Source organism: Chrysoperla carnea, chromosome 1 (genome assembly GCF_905475395.1).
Source record: "Chrysoperla carnea chromosome 1, inChrCarn1.1, whole genome shotgun sequence".
Taxonomy (NCBI): domain Eukaryota; kingdom Metazoa; phylum Arthropoda; class Insecta; order Neuroptera; family Chrysopidae; genus Chrysoperla; species Chrysoperla carnea.
This window is the reverse complement of record NC_058337.1, coordinates 20,075,939-20,094,598: the sequence shown is the minus strand read 5'-3', so window position 1 is coordinate 20,094,598 and position 18,660 is coordinate 20,075,939. Positions and strand designations below refer to the sequence as shown.

The window sequence follows — 18,660 nt, the reverse complement described above, 5'->3', positions numbered from 1 at the left end:
CAGCAATTATATTATGTAAAATATCATTTTAGTTTATTACACTGTAATATACTTGTTCCTAACAAAATATACAATCATATTGATGATAATGACCATTTTTTACTCAAAAAAAAATGATGGATCCACAAAACCTCTATGCGCAAAACTTCTTGTCTAGACACTATCGTAACGAAAGTGATATAATCAATAACAAGTAAACTTTTTTATTTATTTAATTTCAATCCAATGTTATTCAGTACTAAAAGACCCGGTTATTATGACCAACATGATATTGAGTATCTACCACAAATGAAGTCAATATCTTATATTATACATACACTGTTTGGAAACCGTATCGTTGTTAGCCATTTATGTTATATGAAGTAAGAAGAGTTCTTATGGACGTTCTTGTATATAAAATAAAGAGGGATTGTGTATGTGTATACATTCAGCCGGTCAGACTCATCACCATAGAATAAATAATACAGTTAGAGAATACCAGGAGTCTGCTAGCCTGGAAATGGATACGATATGTAAAGCGAGAGAGAAGACTGTCAGTGAGTTCCCCTGAAGGGAAATTGATCATGACTTATATAAGCTAAATTTAGATATTAGGATGTGATGGATATGAAATTTCGAATTTAGATACGAACGTATGAATAACATTTTACCGGTTTCGGTTACGGGCACGGATATAAAATAATTTCGGATTATCCGATAGTTTCGGATTGTTTCAGTAAAATGTAAATTCGTACAAATAATTACGAATATAGCCTAGATAATTATGAAGGAATATTTTCTTTATCTAAATAATTGTAATCTTACAATAATGGATGAAAGACTGAAACAACAAAAACATTAAAGATCTGCTAATGGTATGCGTCTAAAACTTCCAAAGATGTAGTTTTCAAAGATATAAAGCTTTCGATTTATTTATCATTTTTGATCATTTTTAGTACTCGTTTTTGCTATAGAAAATAAATTTTCGTAAAAAACTATATATATATATATAAATAAACTAAGGATTTTTGAGCCTAATTAGGATGTAATTGTCCGTTTAGTTTTCGAAAAAACAATATATAAAGATTACCCTTTGACGAATGTCTAGTGAATTTAAGCGATAACGTTGTTCAATTTACTGTGTGTGCTTTGAAGATGAGATGATATACTGATATCACAGTATAGACAGACGGACAATATATGTTAGAGTTCGTTGTAGGTTAACATATTTACTTAATATACTTCTATTTAGCAAACTATTTCTTTTCTCTTTTCAAGATATTGCGTTCCCTCTTATGTCATTAGAAAAACCTAAAACACTATCTAAACTGTTAAAGATATACGAATTGGTAAGAGTGGTTTGTCTTCACCGATTCTATTTTTATAATCAGAAGTAGAATATATATTAATTCTGTTTTGTACATAAAATAATAAATTATACTTTCCTCTTTCTAATTTTAGACTCTGCTGCTATTCGAAATTATATTTCTATTTTTATGTCAGATTTGGTTTCGGTTTCGAATAGATTTATATTTCAGACATCCGACAGTTTCGGTTACGGCTACGGAGCTTCATAACGGTTCCGGAGTCTTTCATTAGTTCATAGAGGTACATAGAGGTAAAAAATGAACATAGTGTATATTCCTAAAATATTACGAGTAATATTAATCTTAAAAATATATATTTCAAGGATATTACTCATGTTCAAATAATTATGGCAATTAAGATTTAAAATATTTTTCATACTGACAGCTTATCATTGTTTGTCTATCTTCATACCTTTCACATTAGATATTTTATTAATGGTAAAATTTCACGGATTTATTATTTTTATATATTTCTTCGTATTCATGTTAAAGTTTTCTCAATAAATAAATTCAAATGGATAAAATGCAGTCAAATATTATATGGTCTTCCACATAACTACTATCTTATTAGATAATTTCAGTAAATTTTTCGATGTTCCAAAAACACATCGAATCGAATGTAGGAACCAAAAAAATGATTCTTATAATAAAATATTTGCATTTAAAATGTGATCCAAATGCTAACCTTCAACCTGCTTGTCTTCGCTTAGTCCGCCTCCTAAAGGTCAGCTTTACCATTCCGTTGGAAAATAAGGGGGCACTCGGTGATGTATTTCGGTGTCCTTAAAGGAATGAAATAAAAGTGTGATACAATATAATTCTTTCTCAAACCATGAGCACATATATCAATTTGTACAATCCTACCTTAAAAAATGACAAAGTTTCATATCAACTTTCTTCCCTATTTCAGCCCCTTGAACAATTAATTTTTTGGAAATAGTAAGTAATATCTACAGTTAATTTCAAAATTTATAAAGTTTCGTGCAAACTTTCAACCCTATTTTGAATCCCTTACTGAATAAATTTAAAAAAATACCTTCAATACAAGCCATACATATATATATGGCTTGTATGCTTATAAATTAACTCCAGTGATACTCAAAATAGTATTTCTATTGTGAAAATTGAAAATACAAATGAAGTATACAAAGGTATACAACTATAGGGACACGTCCCTACCAGCCTCACACTTAGATATAGTTAATAGAAGGTGTGTTTTTTTAAACCCCAATGTGTACACTTTTACATTGGGTGGAAGAAAATTGTTTTCTTTTTAGAAAATGTACAAAATACGTTGTGTGGATATAATAACATGTGGATATCTTACACTAGTTTACACTTTTCCGTTTTATTTATTTTATACTCAGGACATATTATTCATTCATTCATTTATTTATTTTATACCAGGACAAAAGAAACAAGAAAATAAATATGTGTACAATACTAAGGGGATAATATTATCTTTACCTTAACAATGTATGGGGGTATGACAACAATGTTTGATTTAAAGGATCAAAAGAAAACTTTTTTACAGATAAAGCTTTTACTCAAATATGGCTAAAATTTCAGCTTAGGTATCCACGCAAATTTTTGAGAAAAAAATCAATGAAAATCGATTTAAAATATATTGCTCTTATGGAGAAATCTCGTAAAACGACATAATTTGAAAAGTTTTTCATAATTTTCACTAACGAATGAAAACAAATAAAAAAAGAAAAAGAGAACATATAAGAAAAAGTGAACATATAAAAAAATTAGAAAGTGAACAAATAAGCAATGTCATACAAAAGAAAAAAAAACAAATGTCTCCATTCATATAAGGGATGTACGGGAGCATTATATTTAGGGTTAAAATTATTTTTATCTTATTTTCACCTTAAATGAGGAATTTTTTAATAACTTCATGAATGTAGACGAAAAATAAGAATACGATATTCCGATAGTTCCGATACAATATTCTGAAGTTACTGTAGAAATACTTTAAGACACCCATATTTTTAAAGCTCGTTTTCGTAATTTATCACATTAAGCTTTAAATCATGAATCATGAATTTTTTAAGCATGCGTTTTGGAAATGTACAAAAAAATATATTTTTTCTTTTAAAATTTAAACACCTCGTTTCTAAAAAAGGACACTTTCGGCTATAATCAAAAATTGATGACCGAACCTTTTCTATGTAAATGGTCCGACCTTGGAGACAATCGGTATTGTTTAAATGTCCCGTTCTTCAATTTAAATACTCAAATGATTGAATTATCTCCTTCTTTACTCTTAGTTACCCTTTTTACTGAATACCATGTTATTATGATCTTTTACATGTAAATAAATAATAAAAATGTGAATTGATTTTGTTATAGGACATTGGACACTTGGATCAATACTATGTGATGTATGGATATCATTGGATGTATTATTATGTACAGCTAGTATACTATCGTTATGTGCAATCAGCGTAGATCGTTATCTTGCAGTCACACAACCATTAAACTATTCACGACGTCATCGTTCAAAACGTCTGGCATTTGTTATGATTATTGTTGTATGGTGTGCAGCATTTTGTATTACATGTCCACCAATATTTGGATGGTAAATATCAAATTTATTTTATCAATTTACAATGAGTGGAAATTTCAGTTTACTGTATGGAAAATTGTTAATTCACCTATATATATTTTATAACTATTGTACCTATTACAGGGTGTCTTAAGTACGCTCTACTTTGAACAATACACTATACCGGGTTAATCTATATAACTGGTACATGGAGGCGGAGTTTACATAATGGTTGGCTGATAAGTCCCCGGTCTGACACATAAATGGCGTCGCTAGTATTAAATGCATATTATTTTTATATAGTACCAACCTTCAAATGATTCGTGTCAAAATTTGACGTCTGTAAGTCAATTAGTTTGTGAGATAGAGCGTCTTTTGTGAAGCAACTTTTGTTATTGTGAAAAAAATGGAAAAAAAGGAATTTCGTGTTTTGATAAAATACTGTTTTCTGAAGGGAAAAAATACAGTGGAAGCAAAAACTTGGCTTGATAATGAGTTTCCGGACTCTGTATTTTTTCCCTTCAGAAAACAGTATTTTATCAAAACACGAAATTCCATTTTTTCCATTTTTTTCACAATAACAAAAGTTGCTTCACAAAAGACGCTCTATCTCACAAACTAATTGACTTACAGACGTCAAATTTTGACACGAATCATTTGAAGGTTGGTACTATATAAAAATAATATGCATTTAATACTAGCGACGCCATTTATGTGTCAGACCGGGGACTTATCAGCCAACCTGTTTACCCTTATACAAAAATTTTTAAATAGTAGGATATTTTTGAATCATTCAAAATTGTAATTGACCATTTAGATAAATTTTAACCTTTATTGATTCGTTTTAACATGAAATATTTATTGCTTTATTGCTTTATTGCTTTACAATGAGACAGATAATATATTTGAAAATAGATATTTTTTATTATTTACAAAAATCTCCTACAATTGGATATTTGTATATCCAATGAAAATATTAAATTAAATTAAGGCGGTCAACTTAAAATACTCAATGTACTCTATATGTTGGCTGACCCTGTATATCAATGGCGGATCCACCCATATGGGCATGATAGGCATGCCCATCACCTAAATAGATTTGTGATTTATTCAAATTTAAAAAAAAAAATGAATCGCTTTAAATTGTTAGTCTATTGTTCCGAATTTCATAATAAACCCCCATCTGATAACTTTTGGGGGAACCCCATCCGAAAATCGGTAGAAGAGTACGAAATCAATTAATTCAGGCAGTGAAAAAAGTGGTTCAGATATACCGGCGATTCATTAATGATAGTGAATCAACTATTATTAATGAATAATGACTCTGGATGGCCAAATGGAAAACAGAATGTGAAAATAGTTCCGCTATACCAGAGTCAGTAGCTCATCACATTGAAGTATACGACCAAGTAGTGTAGCGTAACTCTTCCAGCCCACGTATAGACCGCAGAGAGGTTGTTTTCTACACTTCACGGGGTAAAATCTTGGTTGCGTGCTTAAAAGGGACAGGAAAGATTATTCGGGCTTGCTTTCTTAAACATTTGGAAATCGATGATATTATCAACGCTTTCGCAGAAAATTCGAAAGCTTGAATTAAGAAAAGAACCTACATTAAATTATTTAATGTAAAATGAATACTGGCGTTTAATTTGATTTGAAGTGGTAAAAATTACATCAAAATTGGTTCAGTAGTTTAGAGTCTAAATGTGACACTGTGATGTATAAACAAACGGACATTTACTTTTATAATTTTTATGAGCAAAGAAACGAACATTTAACAGGTTTATTATTTATTTTATAAGATGCATTATTGAGAATGCATTTACATGATTTAAAGATGATCCTAAGAATGCGTGATGTTTTGGGAACGTCCTTAATTAAGTAAAGTCGCTCCGTTTGGGACCTAAAGTTAAAGTTGCTTTTTTTTAATTTAAAACATAGTACTCGGTTTTGATAAAACTTGGTTTGGATGTATTGATTGATCTAACACACACAAAATTTCAATACATTCAAATGGGGAAAAAGGTTTTTTAAATAATTTAAAAAACTTTATCACTCTGTATTTTACAGGAAATTTACAATATTAATCATTGGAGATACCGTAGTGTACCAAGAATCAATCACCCCCTCCGACTGTAGCTGATAATACTCTTTCCAAAATGTAATATTTATTCCCTCTAAGGAATAATAATATACATCTCACTTCTAACAATTCACTCTGAAGAATAATAATATACATTATTGTGATTGAAACATTGAAAACTATCAAATTTCTCTTACAGACATACTCTTCGCTGGGAGCTTAGTAATAGCTGTAACTGACATTGTTTCTTCTTTTCCACTTTTACTACGCTAATCTAAACATTTCAACCTATAACAAAGGAGAAAATATATGTGAAATAATCAGCATGCAACTTGATTCTGACAAACATCGCGGTGTGTCTACAAACTTTACTTTCTCAACATTTTTCGCAGACGCGTAACCATTTTCCAGGTTGCTATCTCCGAGTAACTAAGCTTTCTGTTCATATAATTGACATCTCATAGACAGCAATGTCTGTCGAGAAATTAGAAAATAAACCAAAGTACATTGTACCAAGACTAATTTTAAAAAAATGTCTTTATCGTTAAATTACTCGAAAAATAATAAAGCTACAAAAAAAAAGTTTTGAAGGTAACATATTCTGCGGAAAAAGGGCTAAATTTTTTTGGAACTTATTATTTATCCAGTTATTTATCCAGTTATTTAACAATTATGACTTTTTTTGTTTTTTCGAAAAAAAATTTTGCGTTTAAATTGCACATTTCAAACAAATATATTTCTGAAATTGACCTTTTTGAGCATGTTGGCAGTACTTAAATAAGGTAAATTGGAAAGCGATAAGCATTAATTTTAGATCCCGTGTTAAATTGATCAGTTTTTGTGTTGAATAAAGCAAAAACCTCAAAATTTTCCGACTTCTTTCATTATTTGATTATATCTCGTTATTTAAGTGCATTTTGTGTTCTATAGACCATTACAAAGTGATAGAGCATTAAATTTGCAAAGTTAGACAAAATTTCTCGAAATGTAAAAAAGAAGTAGAAAAATGAAGGTTTTGACCCTATAACTAAGTATTACCAACATTTCCATGTTAATTATGTTAATCACACACCAATTCCTGTTAATTATGTAATTTTCCATATTAATTATTTGTGTCCAGTGTAAAAGTATTTGGTGTGAGAGAAAGTTTCTGAAAATGCACTTCTTACATTCAAATGAAAATGATATTCACGTTTAGGGCAGGGGGATAGTAGTGGAAGGAGTAACAGCCGTTGCCGGTGAAAAGTCAGTTGTCTTCAACCAGCTGGATCTCAACAAATATCGCATCAAAACGAATAATAGTACAGTAATATTTTCCTCTATTTATAGGCAAGGTTTACTTTATAAATGTTTTTTGGTGGGATGTCAGTTTTTAGTTATTCGAAAAAAACTGATGAAAAACGGTGATTTTCAATCGCCTCTCTTAGAAAGTATCGAGTTTGCGACAAATGTTTTAATGGCACGTTTTTCGTTAAAGCTTTCGATCCCTGTTGTCATTTTCATTCTAACATTTCCCACCATCTAGAAGATTGAGAGCAATCATCTTGAACATAGAGAACTTTTGTTTGTTAGGCTCTTATCTACTTACTGACAAATTTTCAAGTTAATCGGAGCTCAAGGCAATAATTTGGAAGTTTAATCCTCGGTTACTGGAGTAATTCGACAATTTTGAGAAAAAGAACATCCCGTTTTCGAATAGGTAATCTCAAAAAGTCTTAAGTAATTTCAAAAAGACTTAATAATTGCACCTTAAGACTTAAGGTGCAATTTTTATTTAAGGCGATACGGTATTTTAAAGAAAAAATTGCATATTTTTCTGTACCATAACTGTATCAAAAAAGCTAAATTTTTAGAAAGCTAATTTTTAAAATAATTGATGAATGAATAGTTTTGAACACAGAGCGTTTGAGCGTTCAGTCAGAAATTGAGCTGTGAGTGAAACAGTTTTTGAAATTTTGAAAAATTCATAGGTTTTAAAGTGTGCTCCTTCCACTTTTAGCTAGTTTGTATATACAAATTTTTGTGTAGAATGAAATATGACGACTTTCTTCCCTATGATTGAATATAGCTGTAATAAATACTTTCTGTGTTCAATTTTCCATACAAAAGAAAATACAGAAAAAAAACTTCACCAAAACAAATATTAAAAAACAGAAGATAAAATGGGGATGAGAGCCACCCTTTGTGTTGAAAACGGAGACGGACTTATATTTTGTGACATTGAAAAGGAGGAGGAACTTTTTTCAATAAAATGTCTAATGCTACTTTAGATTTTTTTTAAAGCATTTAGCAACAGCAAATATTTCATTTTTTAAATGTTAAAACAATATGTCACGGGGGGGGGGCTGTTTTCTTTCATTTCTAAAAATTTTGTATGCTAATTGTGGCATTGAAGATAGATTTTGAGAAATCTAAGCCCATCTAGACGATCACAATACTTGTTGCCATAATGTTGCCATTTTTCTGATTCAGTTATATACAGAATTTTTTTTTAACTTCACTTTTTTTTGGAACTCGAAAAATCAGTTTTATAGAGAAAATATCATTATACCATGTATATATGAAATATATCAAGGTATACTAAGTTTAGTCCCTAGTTTGTAACGCCTGAAAATATTGATGCTAATTTATGAGCAAATATAATGGGCTACATTGTGAAAATTGTGAACAAATGGGGGAAATAATTTAGGGCAGAGGAAGTGGGGCTATATCGCGGTAGTCTTTGTTTTAAGTTAAAATTGATTGCCCAATGAACATGACATTCATTGGCTGTTAGGCGGTACGAAGTTCACCGGGTCAGCTAGTTATAAATATAATAAAGCATTTCAAAAATATCATTGGAATATATGTATTTAAGGATGTATGAGCATGACAACAATGTTTGATTTAAAGGCTCAAAATTTTTTTATAGGTAGACTTTTACTCAAAGAATATGTGATTAAAATTTCAGCATAGATATCCATGCAATTTTTTAAGACAAAAATCATTATATAAAATGCATGGGCTCTTATGAAGGAATCTCAAAAAAACGAAATATTTTGAAAGTTTTTGATAATTTTCACTTGGAATGAATGAAAACAAATTTTTTAAAAAAATTAATAGAAAGTAAACATATAAGCAATGGTATAGAAAAAAACCAAGTGTCTCCATCCATATAAGGAAAGTAAGAGCAGGGTAGATTTAGGGTTGAAATTATTTTAACTTATAACTGCATGAATGTAGACGAAAAATAAAAATAAAGTTTTTCGATATGTGCCTTGGTTTTCGAAATATCGAAAGCTGAATAGTTACACAAAATTTCTCATTTTCGATATTTTGAAAATTACGCCATATATCGAAAAATCTTATTCTTACCTTTCGTCTTATATCGAAAATATATATTTTTTAAATTTGTGCCCTCACTACCGTGCTCATACATCCTTAAATGGCATGTTAAATGTGACAAACAAACAAGGCCTCATGTTTGAGTGATTGGCAGAGAGTGGTGTTCGAAGTCCCGGCGGACGAACAGTGTTACCGATACTCTACTGTAATATTTTTTCGTAAAAGTCATTAAGTTTCTTTCTTTTTTTTTTCATATTTGGAAACAATATATTCAAATAATAATATATATATTTTCCAATAAGTTTTCTAGAAACATTTTTTTTCGATTATATACAGGAAGAAATTTTTTGTTGTTATCACTGTGATCGATGTGAATGCCATATTGTATACTTTAACTTTATTGAGGGAATAGTAACATTAGCAATAGTTATGGCAGACGAATCAAATGCAGTATGGGCGTGAGGTTCATACTGGTTGGCGATACGCACAATACTTTTGGTCGTTAGTCCTATATAGCATCTGTTTCTATACCATACCAGCATTTTAGTAAAAGCCATCCTTCATTTCTTACCCATAGCTAAAAAGCTTAACTTTTACGTACTGAACTCATTTGTAAAAAAAAATTCCCAAAATAATTTTTTTACAAGATTTGTAAGAACTGTACTACATCTAAAAAGAATCGACTTAAAGTATGTTTTTCATTTAATATGTACCAACGTAAAAAATATTTTCAAGATTTTCTTCAAAAGTAAACTAAAAAACAAATAATAAAACCACCTCCAGTAAAGTTATTACACTTAGAAACTCATAATAGAAACTGTTTTCTTCATAAATTTTTTTGGTAGTTTTCTTTTTCCCTTCATATATTTATTTTCCAAGTAAAAAAACCACTTGACTATATTATCAAACTTTATGTATACAATACATATAATTTTTATTTCAATATAATACAATGCAGTACAATTACGTATACTTTTTATTTGCCTCATTTTCTTTCGAGTTTATCTATAAGTTTAGATTGTTGCAAATCTGAACATGCTGTCATCTCAATTGTTTTTCAATTTTATTAGCAAAAGAATGTTTCTTATATGTTATAAAATTAATTTCTATATTAGTGATGAGACGAATATTCGCTTTCGCATTATGGTTTGTTTTTAATGGACTAATATAACAATTTTGTTAAAAATATTTTTTCGAAAAACGTTAACTTTCGGAGGAAATGGGACTTAAAAATATGTCATTATTACATTTAATCGAAAGAAAGTACGCTTAATTCTAGGTTTACCGATAGGAAGGGAGGAGGATAGGAAAGGAAGGAAGTTTATCGATAATTCTAGGTCAGGTTCACAGGCGAATTTCTTCTATTGTCCTTAACAACTTTTGGCTAAATTTTTTGTTTTCTAATTACTCAAATCTGTTTAATTAGCAGTCATTGTAACATTTTCATTAATATGCATCTATTAGCGTAGAATATGAAGTTTTAATTGATTCCCCACATTTTTGCACCAAATGAAACATAGGATTTTAAGTATAAAATTTTGATCTAATTTTTAACTATGGAAAACGAAATCTTGGTAAGACTTTATTAATTATTATAGGTAACTCGAAATATCTATTATTTTTCATCACTAGCTGTGTCCACAAAACAACTGCCAGAAATAAAAAAAGCGTTAGACGACCAGAAGAGGTTATGTATTAGCTAGTGCGAAAATCAGCACCTTGTGGTCAAAAAAGGTTGATTATCGGTTGAATCTACTTCTGTCCATAAATTTATATATAATTTATCACACCGTATATTCGATCTAACAAATGTACTTACTCATTCAACGATCGATTGTTGGTGTGGCACAAACGACATAAACGATACCAGTTTCCTGTTTAATACATTGAATACAAACTATTTTACCAACTTTAATAAATCAATTGTTGTAATGTGTACGTGGCAAAAACTTAATTGCATCATTTCTCTTTATATTAAAACAAATTGTATAGAAACTGTATCTTTTCACCTTTAACTAGTTTGATACTAGCTTTAACGAGTTACCAAATAACAGACATTTTTTCATTTGATTTAGATTTATATATCGATTTTTCTTTTTATGCAATGAAAAGGCCCACAAAGGAAATATTTTGATTCCACGCTAGATTTTAATGCTTGCAGCAACCTCGAGCTTCATAAATTTTTCCACCGTCAACATAATATATTGGAAAAGCTCCACCCATGAGGAATCCGCTACCGTAGTTACCGTACCCGTGGCTACCCGGTACCCGTAGCTTAAAACAACAAATAAAAAATTTCGTAAAAAAGTGGTGAAAAAAATCAAGAGTTTTTAAATTATTATGAGGAGAACATGTATTTAAAATAGTAATTATATATCTAAAGTATTAGGAGAGCATCTGTAAAAACTAACACGTTTGCCTAGTTTCCGAATCATTTCCGGTTGTCTGTCAGTGTGTTCGTCTGTCCGTCTGCGGGCACGATAACTCAAAAACGAGGAGGAATTAATTTTTTTGGTTGTAGAATCCATCTTGTAAACCGTTAGAGATAGAACAAAGATTTCAAGCTGAAATTTATATAGCGTGCTCAGGACGTAAAGAGTGAGATCGAGTTTGTAAATAAGCATCATAGGTCAGTTGGGTCTTCAATCCGTAGGATTCATCTTGCAAACTGTTAGAGTTAAAACAAAAATTGTAAAAAATGTTCATTATAAAAAAGAAATAACTTTTGTATTAATCTTTTTTTCGTAAATCTCACTGTTTACCCATGAGGTCGCAAATTATATAGTATGTATATAATTTGCGTATGTATATACTGATTACGCAACACTGTCTGTATATAATATTTCAAAAATCAACTCAGTCAATTGTTTGTTTTCACTTGTTTATAGGTAGTTTTGAAACATACACCTTATTTATATTCTTAAAGTATCTTATTTTATTTTTTCAAATATTTATATGCGTTAAATTGCATCAATCATTAAATACAATCTCAAGATTAACAATATAAAAATAGTCAAGTCTCTTCTACTTAAATAAAAATTGTTAGGTTGCAACTGAGGAAATTTTCATTTACATGTAGATCGCGAAAAGGCGATAAAAAGCTTTTGAATTTTCGAATAGCTCAAACTTCTTTCAACCTTTTTCTCAACCAGCAAAAATTGTAGATAATTTTACTTATTAAAAAAATTGTTCTTACCTACTTTAATTTCCATCTTTCGTATTTGACCTACAAGACGTTGTTATTAACGATGGGAAAAAATATGTAAAACTCTAATCACACGATAGATAATTACAACATTTTTATACTATGTTTACACAGGTTGTCTAGCTAAGTTGACTACATATGGAAAACTTTTTTATTATAAGGTTTACGAAAAAAATTATTGTTTAGATAAATCTCTGCTTTCAAAAATATTAACATTCAATTATTCACTTTTGGCATCGAATATAAAGGGTGTTCACAAATTGAAAAAGTTTGATAGGAATGTTAATGGTCGTCTAGAAATGTAGACCATTTTGAACAGATAACAAAGGAAATGGTTCAAGAAATCACTCCCGAGATATGTAGGAGTGTATTTAAACAATTTTGTAAAAGAACAATAATTACGTGTATTGAACACGAAGGTGGATACGTTGAGGCAAAAACCAACTGAAGATGACCAAGGTCGAAAAACGAAAAGAGGTATCAAGCTGATATTTTTATAGCGTGTTTAGGACGTAAAAAATAATGTCGAGTTTTTAAAAGAGCAGCATAGGTCAATTGGATCTTTGGTCCGTAAGACCCATCTTCTAAACTGTAAAAGATAGAACAAAAGTTTAGATATAAAAAATGTTCCTTATAAAAAAGTTAACAATATTGTTTAAAACATTTTTTCGTAATCATCACCGTTTACCTGTGAATTCTCAAATTAAGCTCAAATTGAACAGTATGTATTATATGGGAATATCAGTTAGTTATATGTGACAGTATAATCAACACTGTCTATACATGGTATTTCAACTATTGACCCAGTCAATTTTTTGTTTTCATTTGTTTAAATAAAAAACTTGATCTAAGATTTTGAAGAAAATTTTCTCAAAGTTGAGAGAAAATTAAAAGATTTTGATTACAAAGTAGAAATGACTAGACTACAACGTTTATCTTGATAATAATTCATCAATCAAGTTAGTATTTTTAAAAAAACAAACCGTATGTATGCCTATTCGCGCATTCCTTTCTTTTAAATAATTTTTCTTATATTTAAACAGCATTTGTATTCTATTTACATTTTATTCAGAGTAAAGTATTTTTTAAATCACGTATTTATTCAGAATAGTATAATTTTAAAATAGAATAAAGTTAACTTAATAAACCACTAGCACGTGAACTTTAAGTAGGATTACAGGAGTCATTCACAAAAAACATGACGCAAAATTTACGTTAAAGTAGCCACCCTCGCAACATCTTGATATTTCGTGACTCTCTAATAATAATTGTGATAATTATTTATATCTTCTCTTGCAAGTAAAGTATTTCAAATTACCATCCTAAATAATTATCTAACATTAAAAAAACTCATGACTGGTAGAGCTCCATCACTAAGGTCTTATTTTACCCCGATTTGCTTCTTCTTACTAACATAACAACAAGACATAAAAGATCTACTAAAAAAGGGCGCGAAGGGGACTTGGAGCATTGCCAATGGGCACTTACGTAACATTAACTCAATTAACAATTTTCCCTTTACAGTCAGATCCGGGCAAATTAAAGGTGTCGACCACTTGATGTATTTCATGCATTGCAATTATACCTAAAATAAAAACCGGAAGTGACGTGATAATTTTCCATGCGGGCAAAATCAAGCAACTTCAGGGGTGTCGACCTCTAGACCTATCGCTGTATTGTTCATACCCCAAAAATGATTCATTTATCTGATCCATAGGACTCTTATACAGCCGGCTCTCCGACTATATAGGATACTTATAGGATCCATACATCATAAAACACTCCATCAAACATGTTTATGAAACAGTTTATCAAACATATTTGTTAAAATAATAATAATAAAAGTAATAATAACATAATATATTTATAAATCATGCACCTTCATTTTTCTAAGTTACTAAAATTACACAATAAAATAATAAATAAAGATAAAAAAGGTTTTGTTTACCAACGTAAATAAAATTTATTATACAAAAAAAACTATAACCAATTGTGTCACAAGATCTTATTTTTATAATATTAACTTCCTACTAAAAAGAAATTATTGTAATGGATCGATAAAATACAAATTGAAATTTTCAACATATTTTTACGAGTCAGTATCATGTTATAACACCAATTTTAGTCCGTGAGAGGGCCGTGTTCTTGTGTGTGTGTTGCGGAAAATGGTTGGTGTTTTGTCTTTGTATGAAATTTGATATTTTCCCTTTGTATTAGTAAAATGGAAAATTTTTCATATGTACAATGATAAATATTTCATATGCATATGACAATAACTTGTTTAAAGTTACTTATTCAATATTTGCAGGCATATTCTGATCAATTGGTAAAAATTGCATTTACGATTTCCTCAATATTATTAAAAAAATTTCGTTTTTGTTTGTTTGAACGAGGCTTCCGGCGCACCCCCAATTTCAGTACCGAACCTCCGCATTTTTGGCACAAAACCAATTCCCTGATAAAAAATCCAATTCATTAATCGTAAATCTTTTTCCGGACATGTGGCTTATACTAATCCTAGGAACACTTTAAGGTCTAGCCTTGTGCCCAGTTTAATTGAAATCGTTAGAGCCGTTTTTGAGAAAACCCCAAATCCTATTTTTGTCTAGAGGGAAGTACCCTTAAAAAAAGGCCTAGGAAGAAAATGAAAAAATCGTCTGGAATTATGACCAAACTGAACCTATGTACCGAGTTTGAGAAAAATCGGTTGAAAATTGAAGGCTCCAGCTTAGTAACAGACATACCGACATACCGAAACCCCGATATCGATTTTTTTTCGATCACAATACTTAAAGTAAAAAGTAAAAATTATATTTAAATATGGCACTTGTTTAAATCCCCAAATTCATAAAAGACAATTTAAATTATTTACTAAAGCTATAAAACTTTACTTTTTCAGGTATGATCCAAATCGTCTACAAGAAAAAGACTGTCACTACAATCGCAATGAAGGCTACGTAATATTTTCCGCAATGGGTTCATTTTTTCTACCAATGATTGTTATGCTTTACGTGTATGTACGAATATCGTGCGTTGTAGCCCAACGGCATGATCAATTAGCAAATATTGAAACTAGACCCAGTATAAAAAAACAAAAGTTATTAATACGTGAAGAGTCCGATGTGGATCGAGGCTGTTCAGAATGTGACGAAGCTAGTCGTCTTCCAGTACGGTGTTCAAGTACAAGTTCAGCTGACACATATAGCACAACTTTTGGAGGACAATCAAGATCAATACGTTCAAATTATTCATTCCCATCAGTTCAAAGACCTGGGAGTGTGTATAATAATCCAATGAATATTGTGAATATGAAAAACAATGCAATATCACGTTCGCAACCAGAATCATTCAATTTAGAAGCATCAGCATTGAATTTACAACCATCGAATCGTGTATCGTCATTTCGTCGTGAAACAAAAACCACACAAACATTAAGCATTGTTGTTGGAGGATTTATTGCATGCTGGCTTCCATTTTTTATATACTACTTAGTAACACCATTTATTAATACAAGTGATAAATTAATGACATTCTTAACATGGTTAGGTTGGATTAATTCAGCAATAAATCCATTTATTTACGCATTTTATAGTCCCGATTTTCGATTAGCCTTTTGGAAATTAACTTTCAAGCATTGTTCTAACGATCATCGAACTACAAATTTTGCTTTTCAGAATAAATAGAGCCCTTGATAAATATTACCTACACTTTTTTATAATTACGGGTATTTAAATGAATAAATATAAACGCATTTTTAAAAAATAATTCTTAAGTCATAATTAAAAGAAAAAATTTTAATATTTGTTATTTTGGAACTTAGGGCCCAGCACAAAATCAATGTAAAAAAAGTACTGTTAAATTGACTATTAATTAAGGCACAAGGAAAAAAATTCGTAACACAGTAGCTGCGTTAACTAAGCGAAGCACAAGAGTACTTTTTTGCTTAAAACTGATAAAAAATACAAAAATATATTTTATTTAAAAAAAATACAAAATTTTGTACCATATCCTTCGGAAATTCGCTAATACTGAAGTAATGTCCATTTCACTTATTTTCAACCGAGAGACAAAAGAAAAACCATAAAAAACCTAAAAAACATGAGAAAAATGCCAAAAATATCTAGAACTCGAGAAGTTTTAAAAATTGTTTTCTATGGTTCTCAAAGCTTTTTTCATGATTTTTGATGACTTTAACAATAGGCGAAGGCTAAATAAATTAGTTCATATCAAATTTTAATGCACAGTATTTTTTAACGATGAAAAAATACATGTAGAAACGAATGGAATATTTTGATGTGCCCATAAAAACATTTGATTAGAAACACTGAAGATTGAAAATCATACTCAATTTTTAGACACTTTAAAAGTATTTTTTATTTATATCGATTTTATTGGTGCAGATTCGTTCAAAATAGTTTTAGTAAACATATGATTAGCTTAAACACAAATGAATTAAAGTAGCATCTAAAATTTATTTAATTATAATTTGTACTTAATATCACAAATTCGTATTTTCTAGTCATTAAAAGTATAAAGGAAAATGGAATTTATTAAAAGTCATTTTTATGGTGCCATATGTAATATTAAGTTGTGTCCACTACTATGTTCATCTCAGAGGGAAATAATGAAAGCGTCCATATAATCAATTATGAGATTTCGATCCTTCATGTAGATAAAAAATTGGGTGTATAAGGTGGCCGCATTAAACACTTACCAAGCATTAAAAAAGGTTTGAGAATTTGATATATATTCGAATTACATTTTATTATTGCAATTTAAAACGATTATAAAAAAATTTAGTGATAAACAATCAAATAAACCCTGGTTTTAATCAAAAAAAAAAATTGCAAAATCAAAAACCGGGACCGTCTTAGCCGGAGGTGCAAGGGGTGCGTGGCACTCTGGCGGAGAAACATAGGGTAAGCAAGCCGATCTCTCTATACACATATCATGCGCAATCTGCTAGAATTTAAAATGTAAAAAATTTATGAAATTCGATATAAATTTATAAAATCGAATTTCTGTAATAAACAAGCCACTCGGTGTTGTAGTATAGGTCTTTCAAACTAAAATGAGACTGTCCGAGGGATAAAGCATAGTTCATTCAAAGCAAAATGCACCGAACAAGAGAGAGTCGATGGCATTCTGGTTTGAACGACCTATGGATCTTATTAATTGCATATTTATACACATTTTTATAAATCCCCCTTATCCAACACATTTCAGTTTGAATGACCTATACATGGTCACTATTCAAGGATACTCAACTCAAACGAGAGAATTGACAAAATTTATCAATATCAAATAGCAGAAATTATAGAATCGCTGGTGTTCTTTTTGAACCGACATGCATTGTACGAATAAATACGAACATATTTTTAAAATCAAATTCGCGCCTTTCTCTCGTTTCTCTATCACGGTGCAAAAGGAACGCAACTGTCATCTTTTTTTTGGCAGATATTTGATTAAATGGAGTTGAGTATCCTTGTGTAGTGTCCAGGGATCTATGACTCATTGTAAATGGAAATACCTGGGTGTTATATTTGCTTAAACTCTTAACACTCGGTGTAAGCAGAAAAGGATAGCTTTATAATATTTTAGAGAGCACTATCCGTTTCTACTTGCAAAAAGGGTAAACAAAAAGAACATCCGGTTATTTTTGAAGATCAAATCAAGTCACAGCAGCGCATTTCACAAAATTCAATCTAAGAAAAAAATATTTTAAAGATGAAATGAAAAAAATACAATTTATAAAACAAAAATATCGTTTTAAATGTGAAGTGAAGTGAATGAAAATTTAACTGCCAAGTATACCAAAGAATCGTTGGAGTACAAAGTACAAGAAAAAAATATAAATAAGAAATATAAAACATGTAAAATCTGTTTTTAAATAATTGTGAGAAAAATTTACATACATTTTCAGGTACAGACTATAACAAATAACAAAATAACAAAAAAGACTATAACAACAATCCTGTTCATTTATTAATTTAAATGAATAGAATGTTAACTAACAGTTTGCGTAACAGCTGTTTAGGCTCTCAAGTTTTCATTTGTTTTAACGTTAGATTTTAGATAGTTCATCTATCATTTTCTATAATTTTTTTACAATGTAGAGAACACATCGGTCTATCTGCAGGGAATCACA

General features: G+C 29.9%; 1 protein-coding gene across 1 annotated transcript in view; it reads left to right on the top strand.

Annotated features, from left to right (window-relative positions):
- The window catches only part of LOC123293805 (D(1)-like dopamine receptor), a 44,736-nt gene extending 28,541 nt beyond the window's left edge, over positions 1–16,195 (top strand). The window contains exons 2-3 of the mRNA XM_044874769.1: positions 3,705–3,933; positions 15,412–16,195. Coding sequence (XP_044730704.1) covers positions 3,705–3,933; positions 15,412–16,195 — 1,013 coding nt within the window. The remainder of the gene's footprint in view (positions 1–3,704; positions 3,934–15,411) is intronic.
- Positions 16,196–18,660: the final 2,465 nt, after the last annotated feature.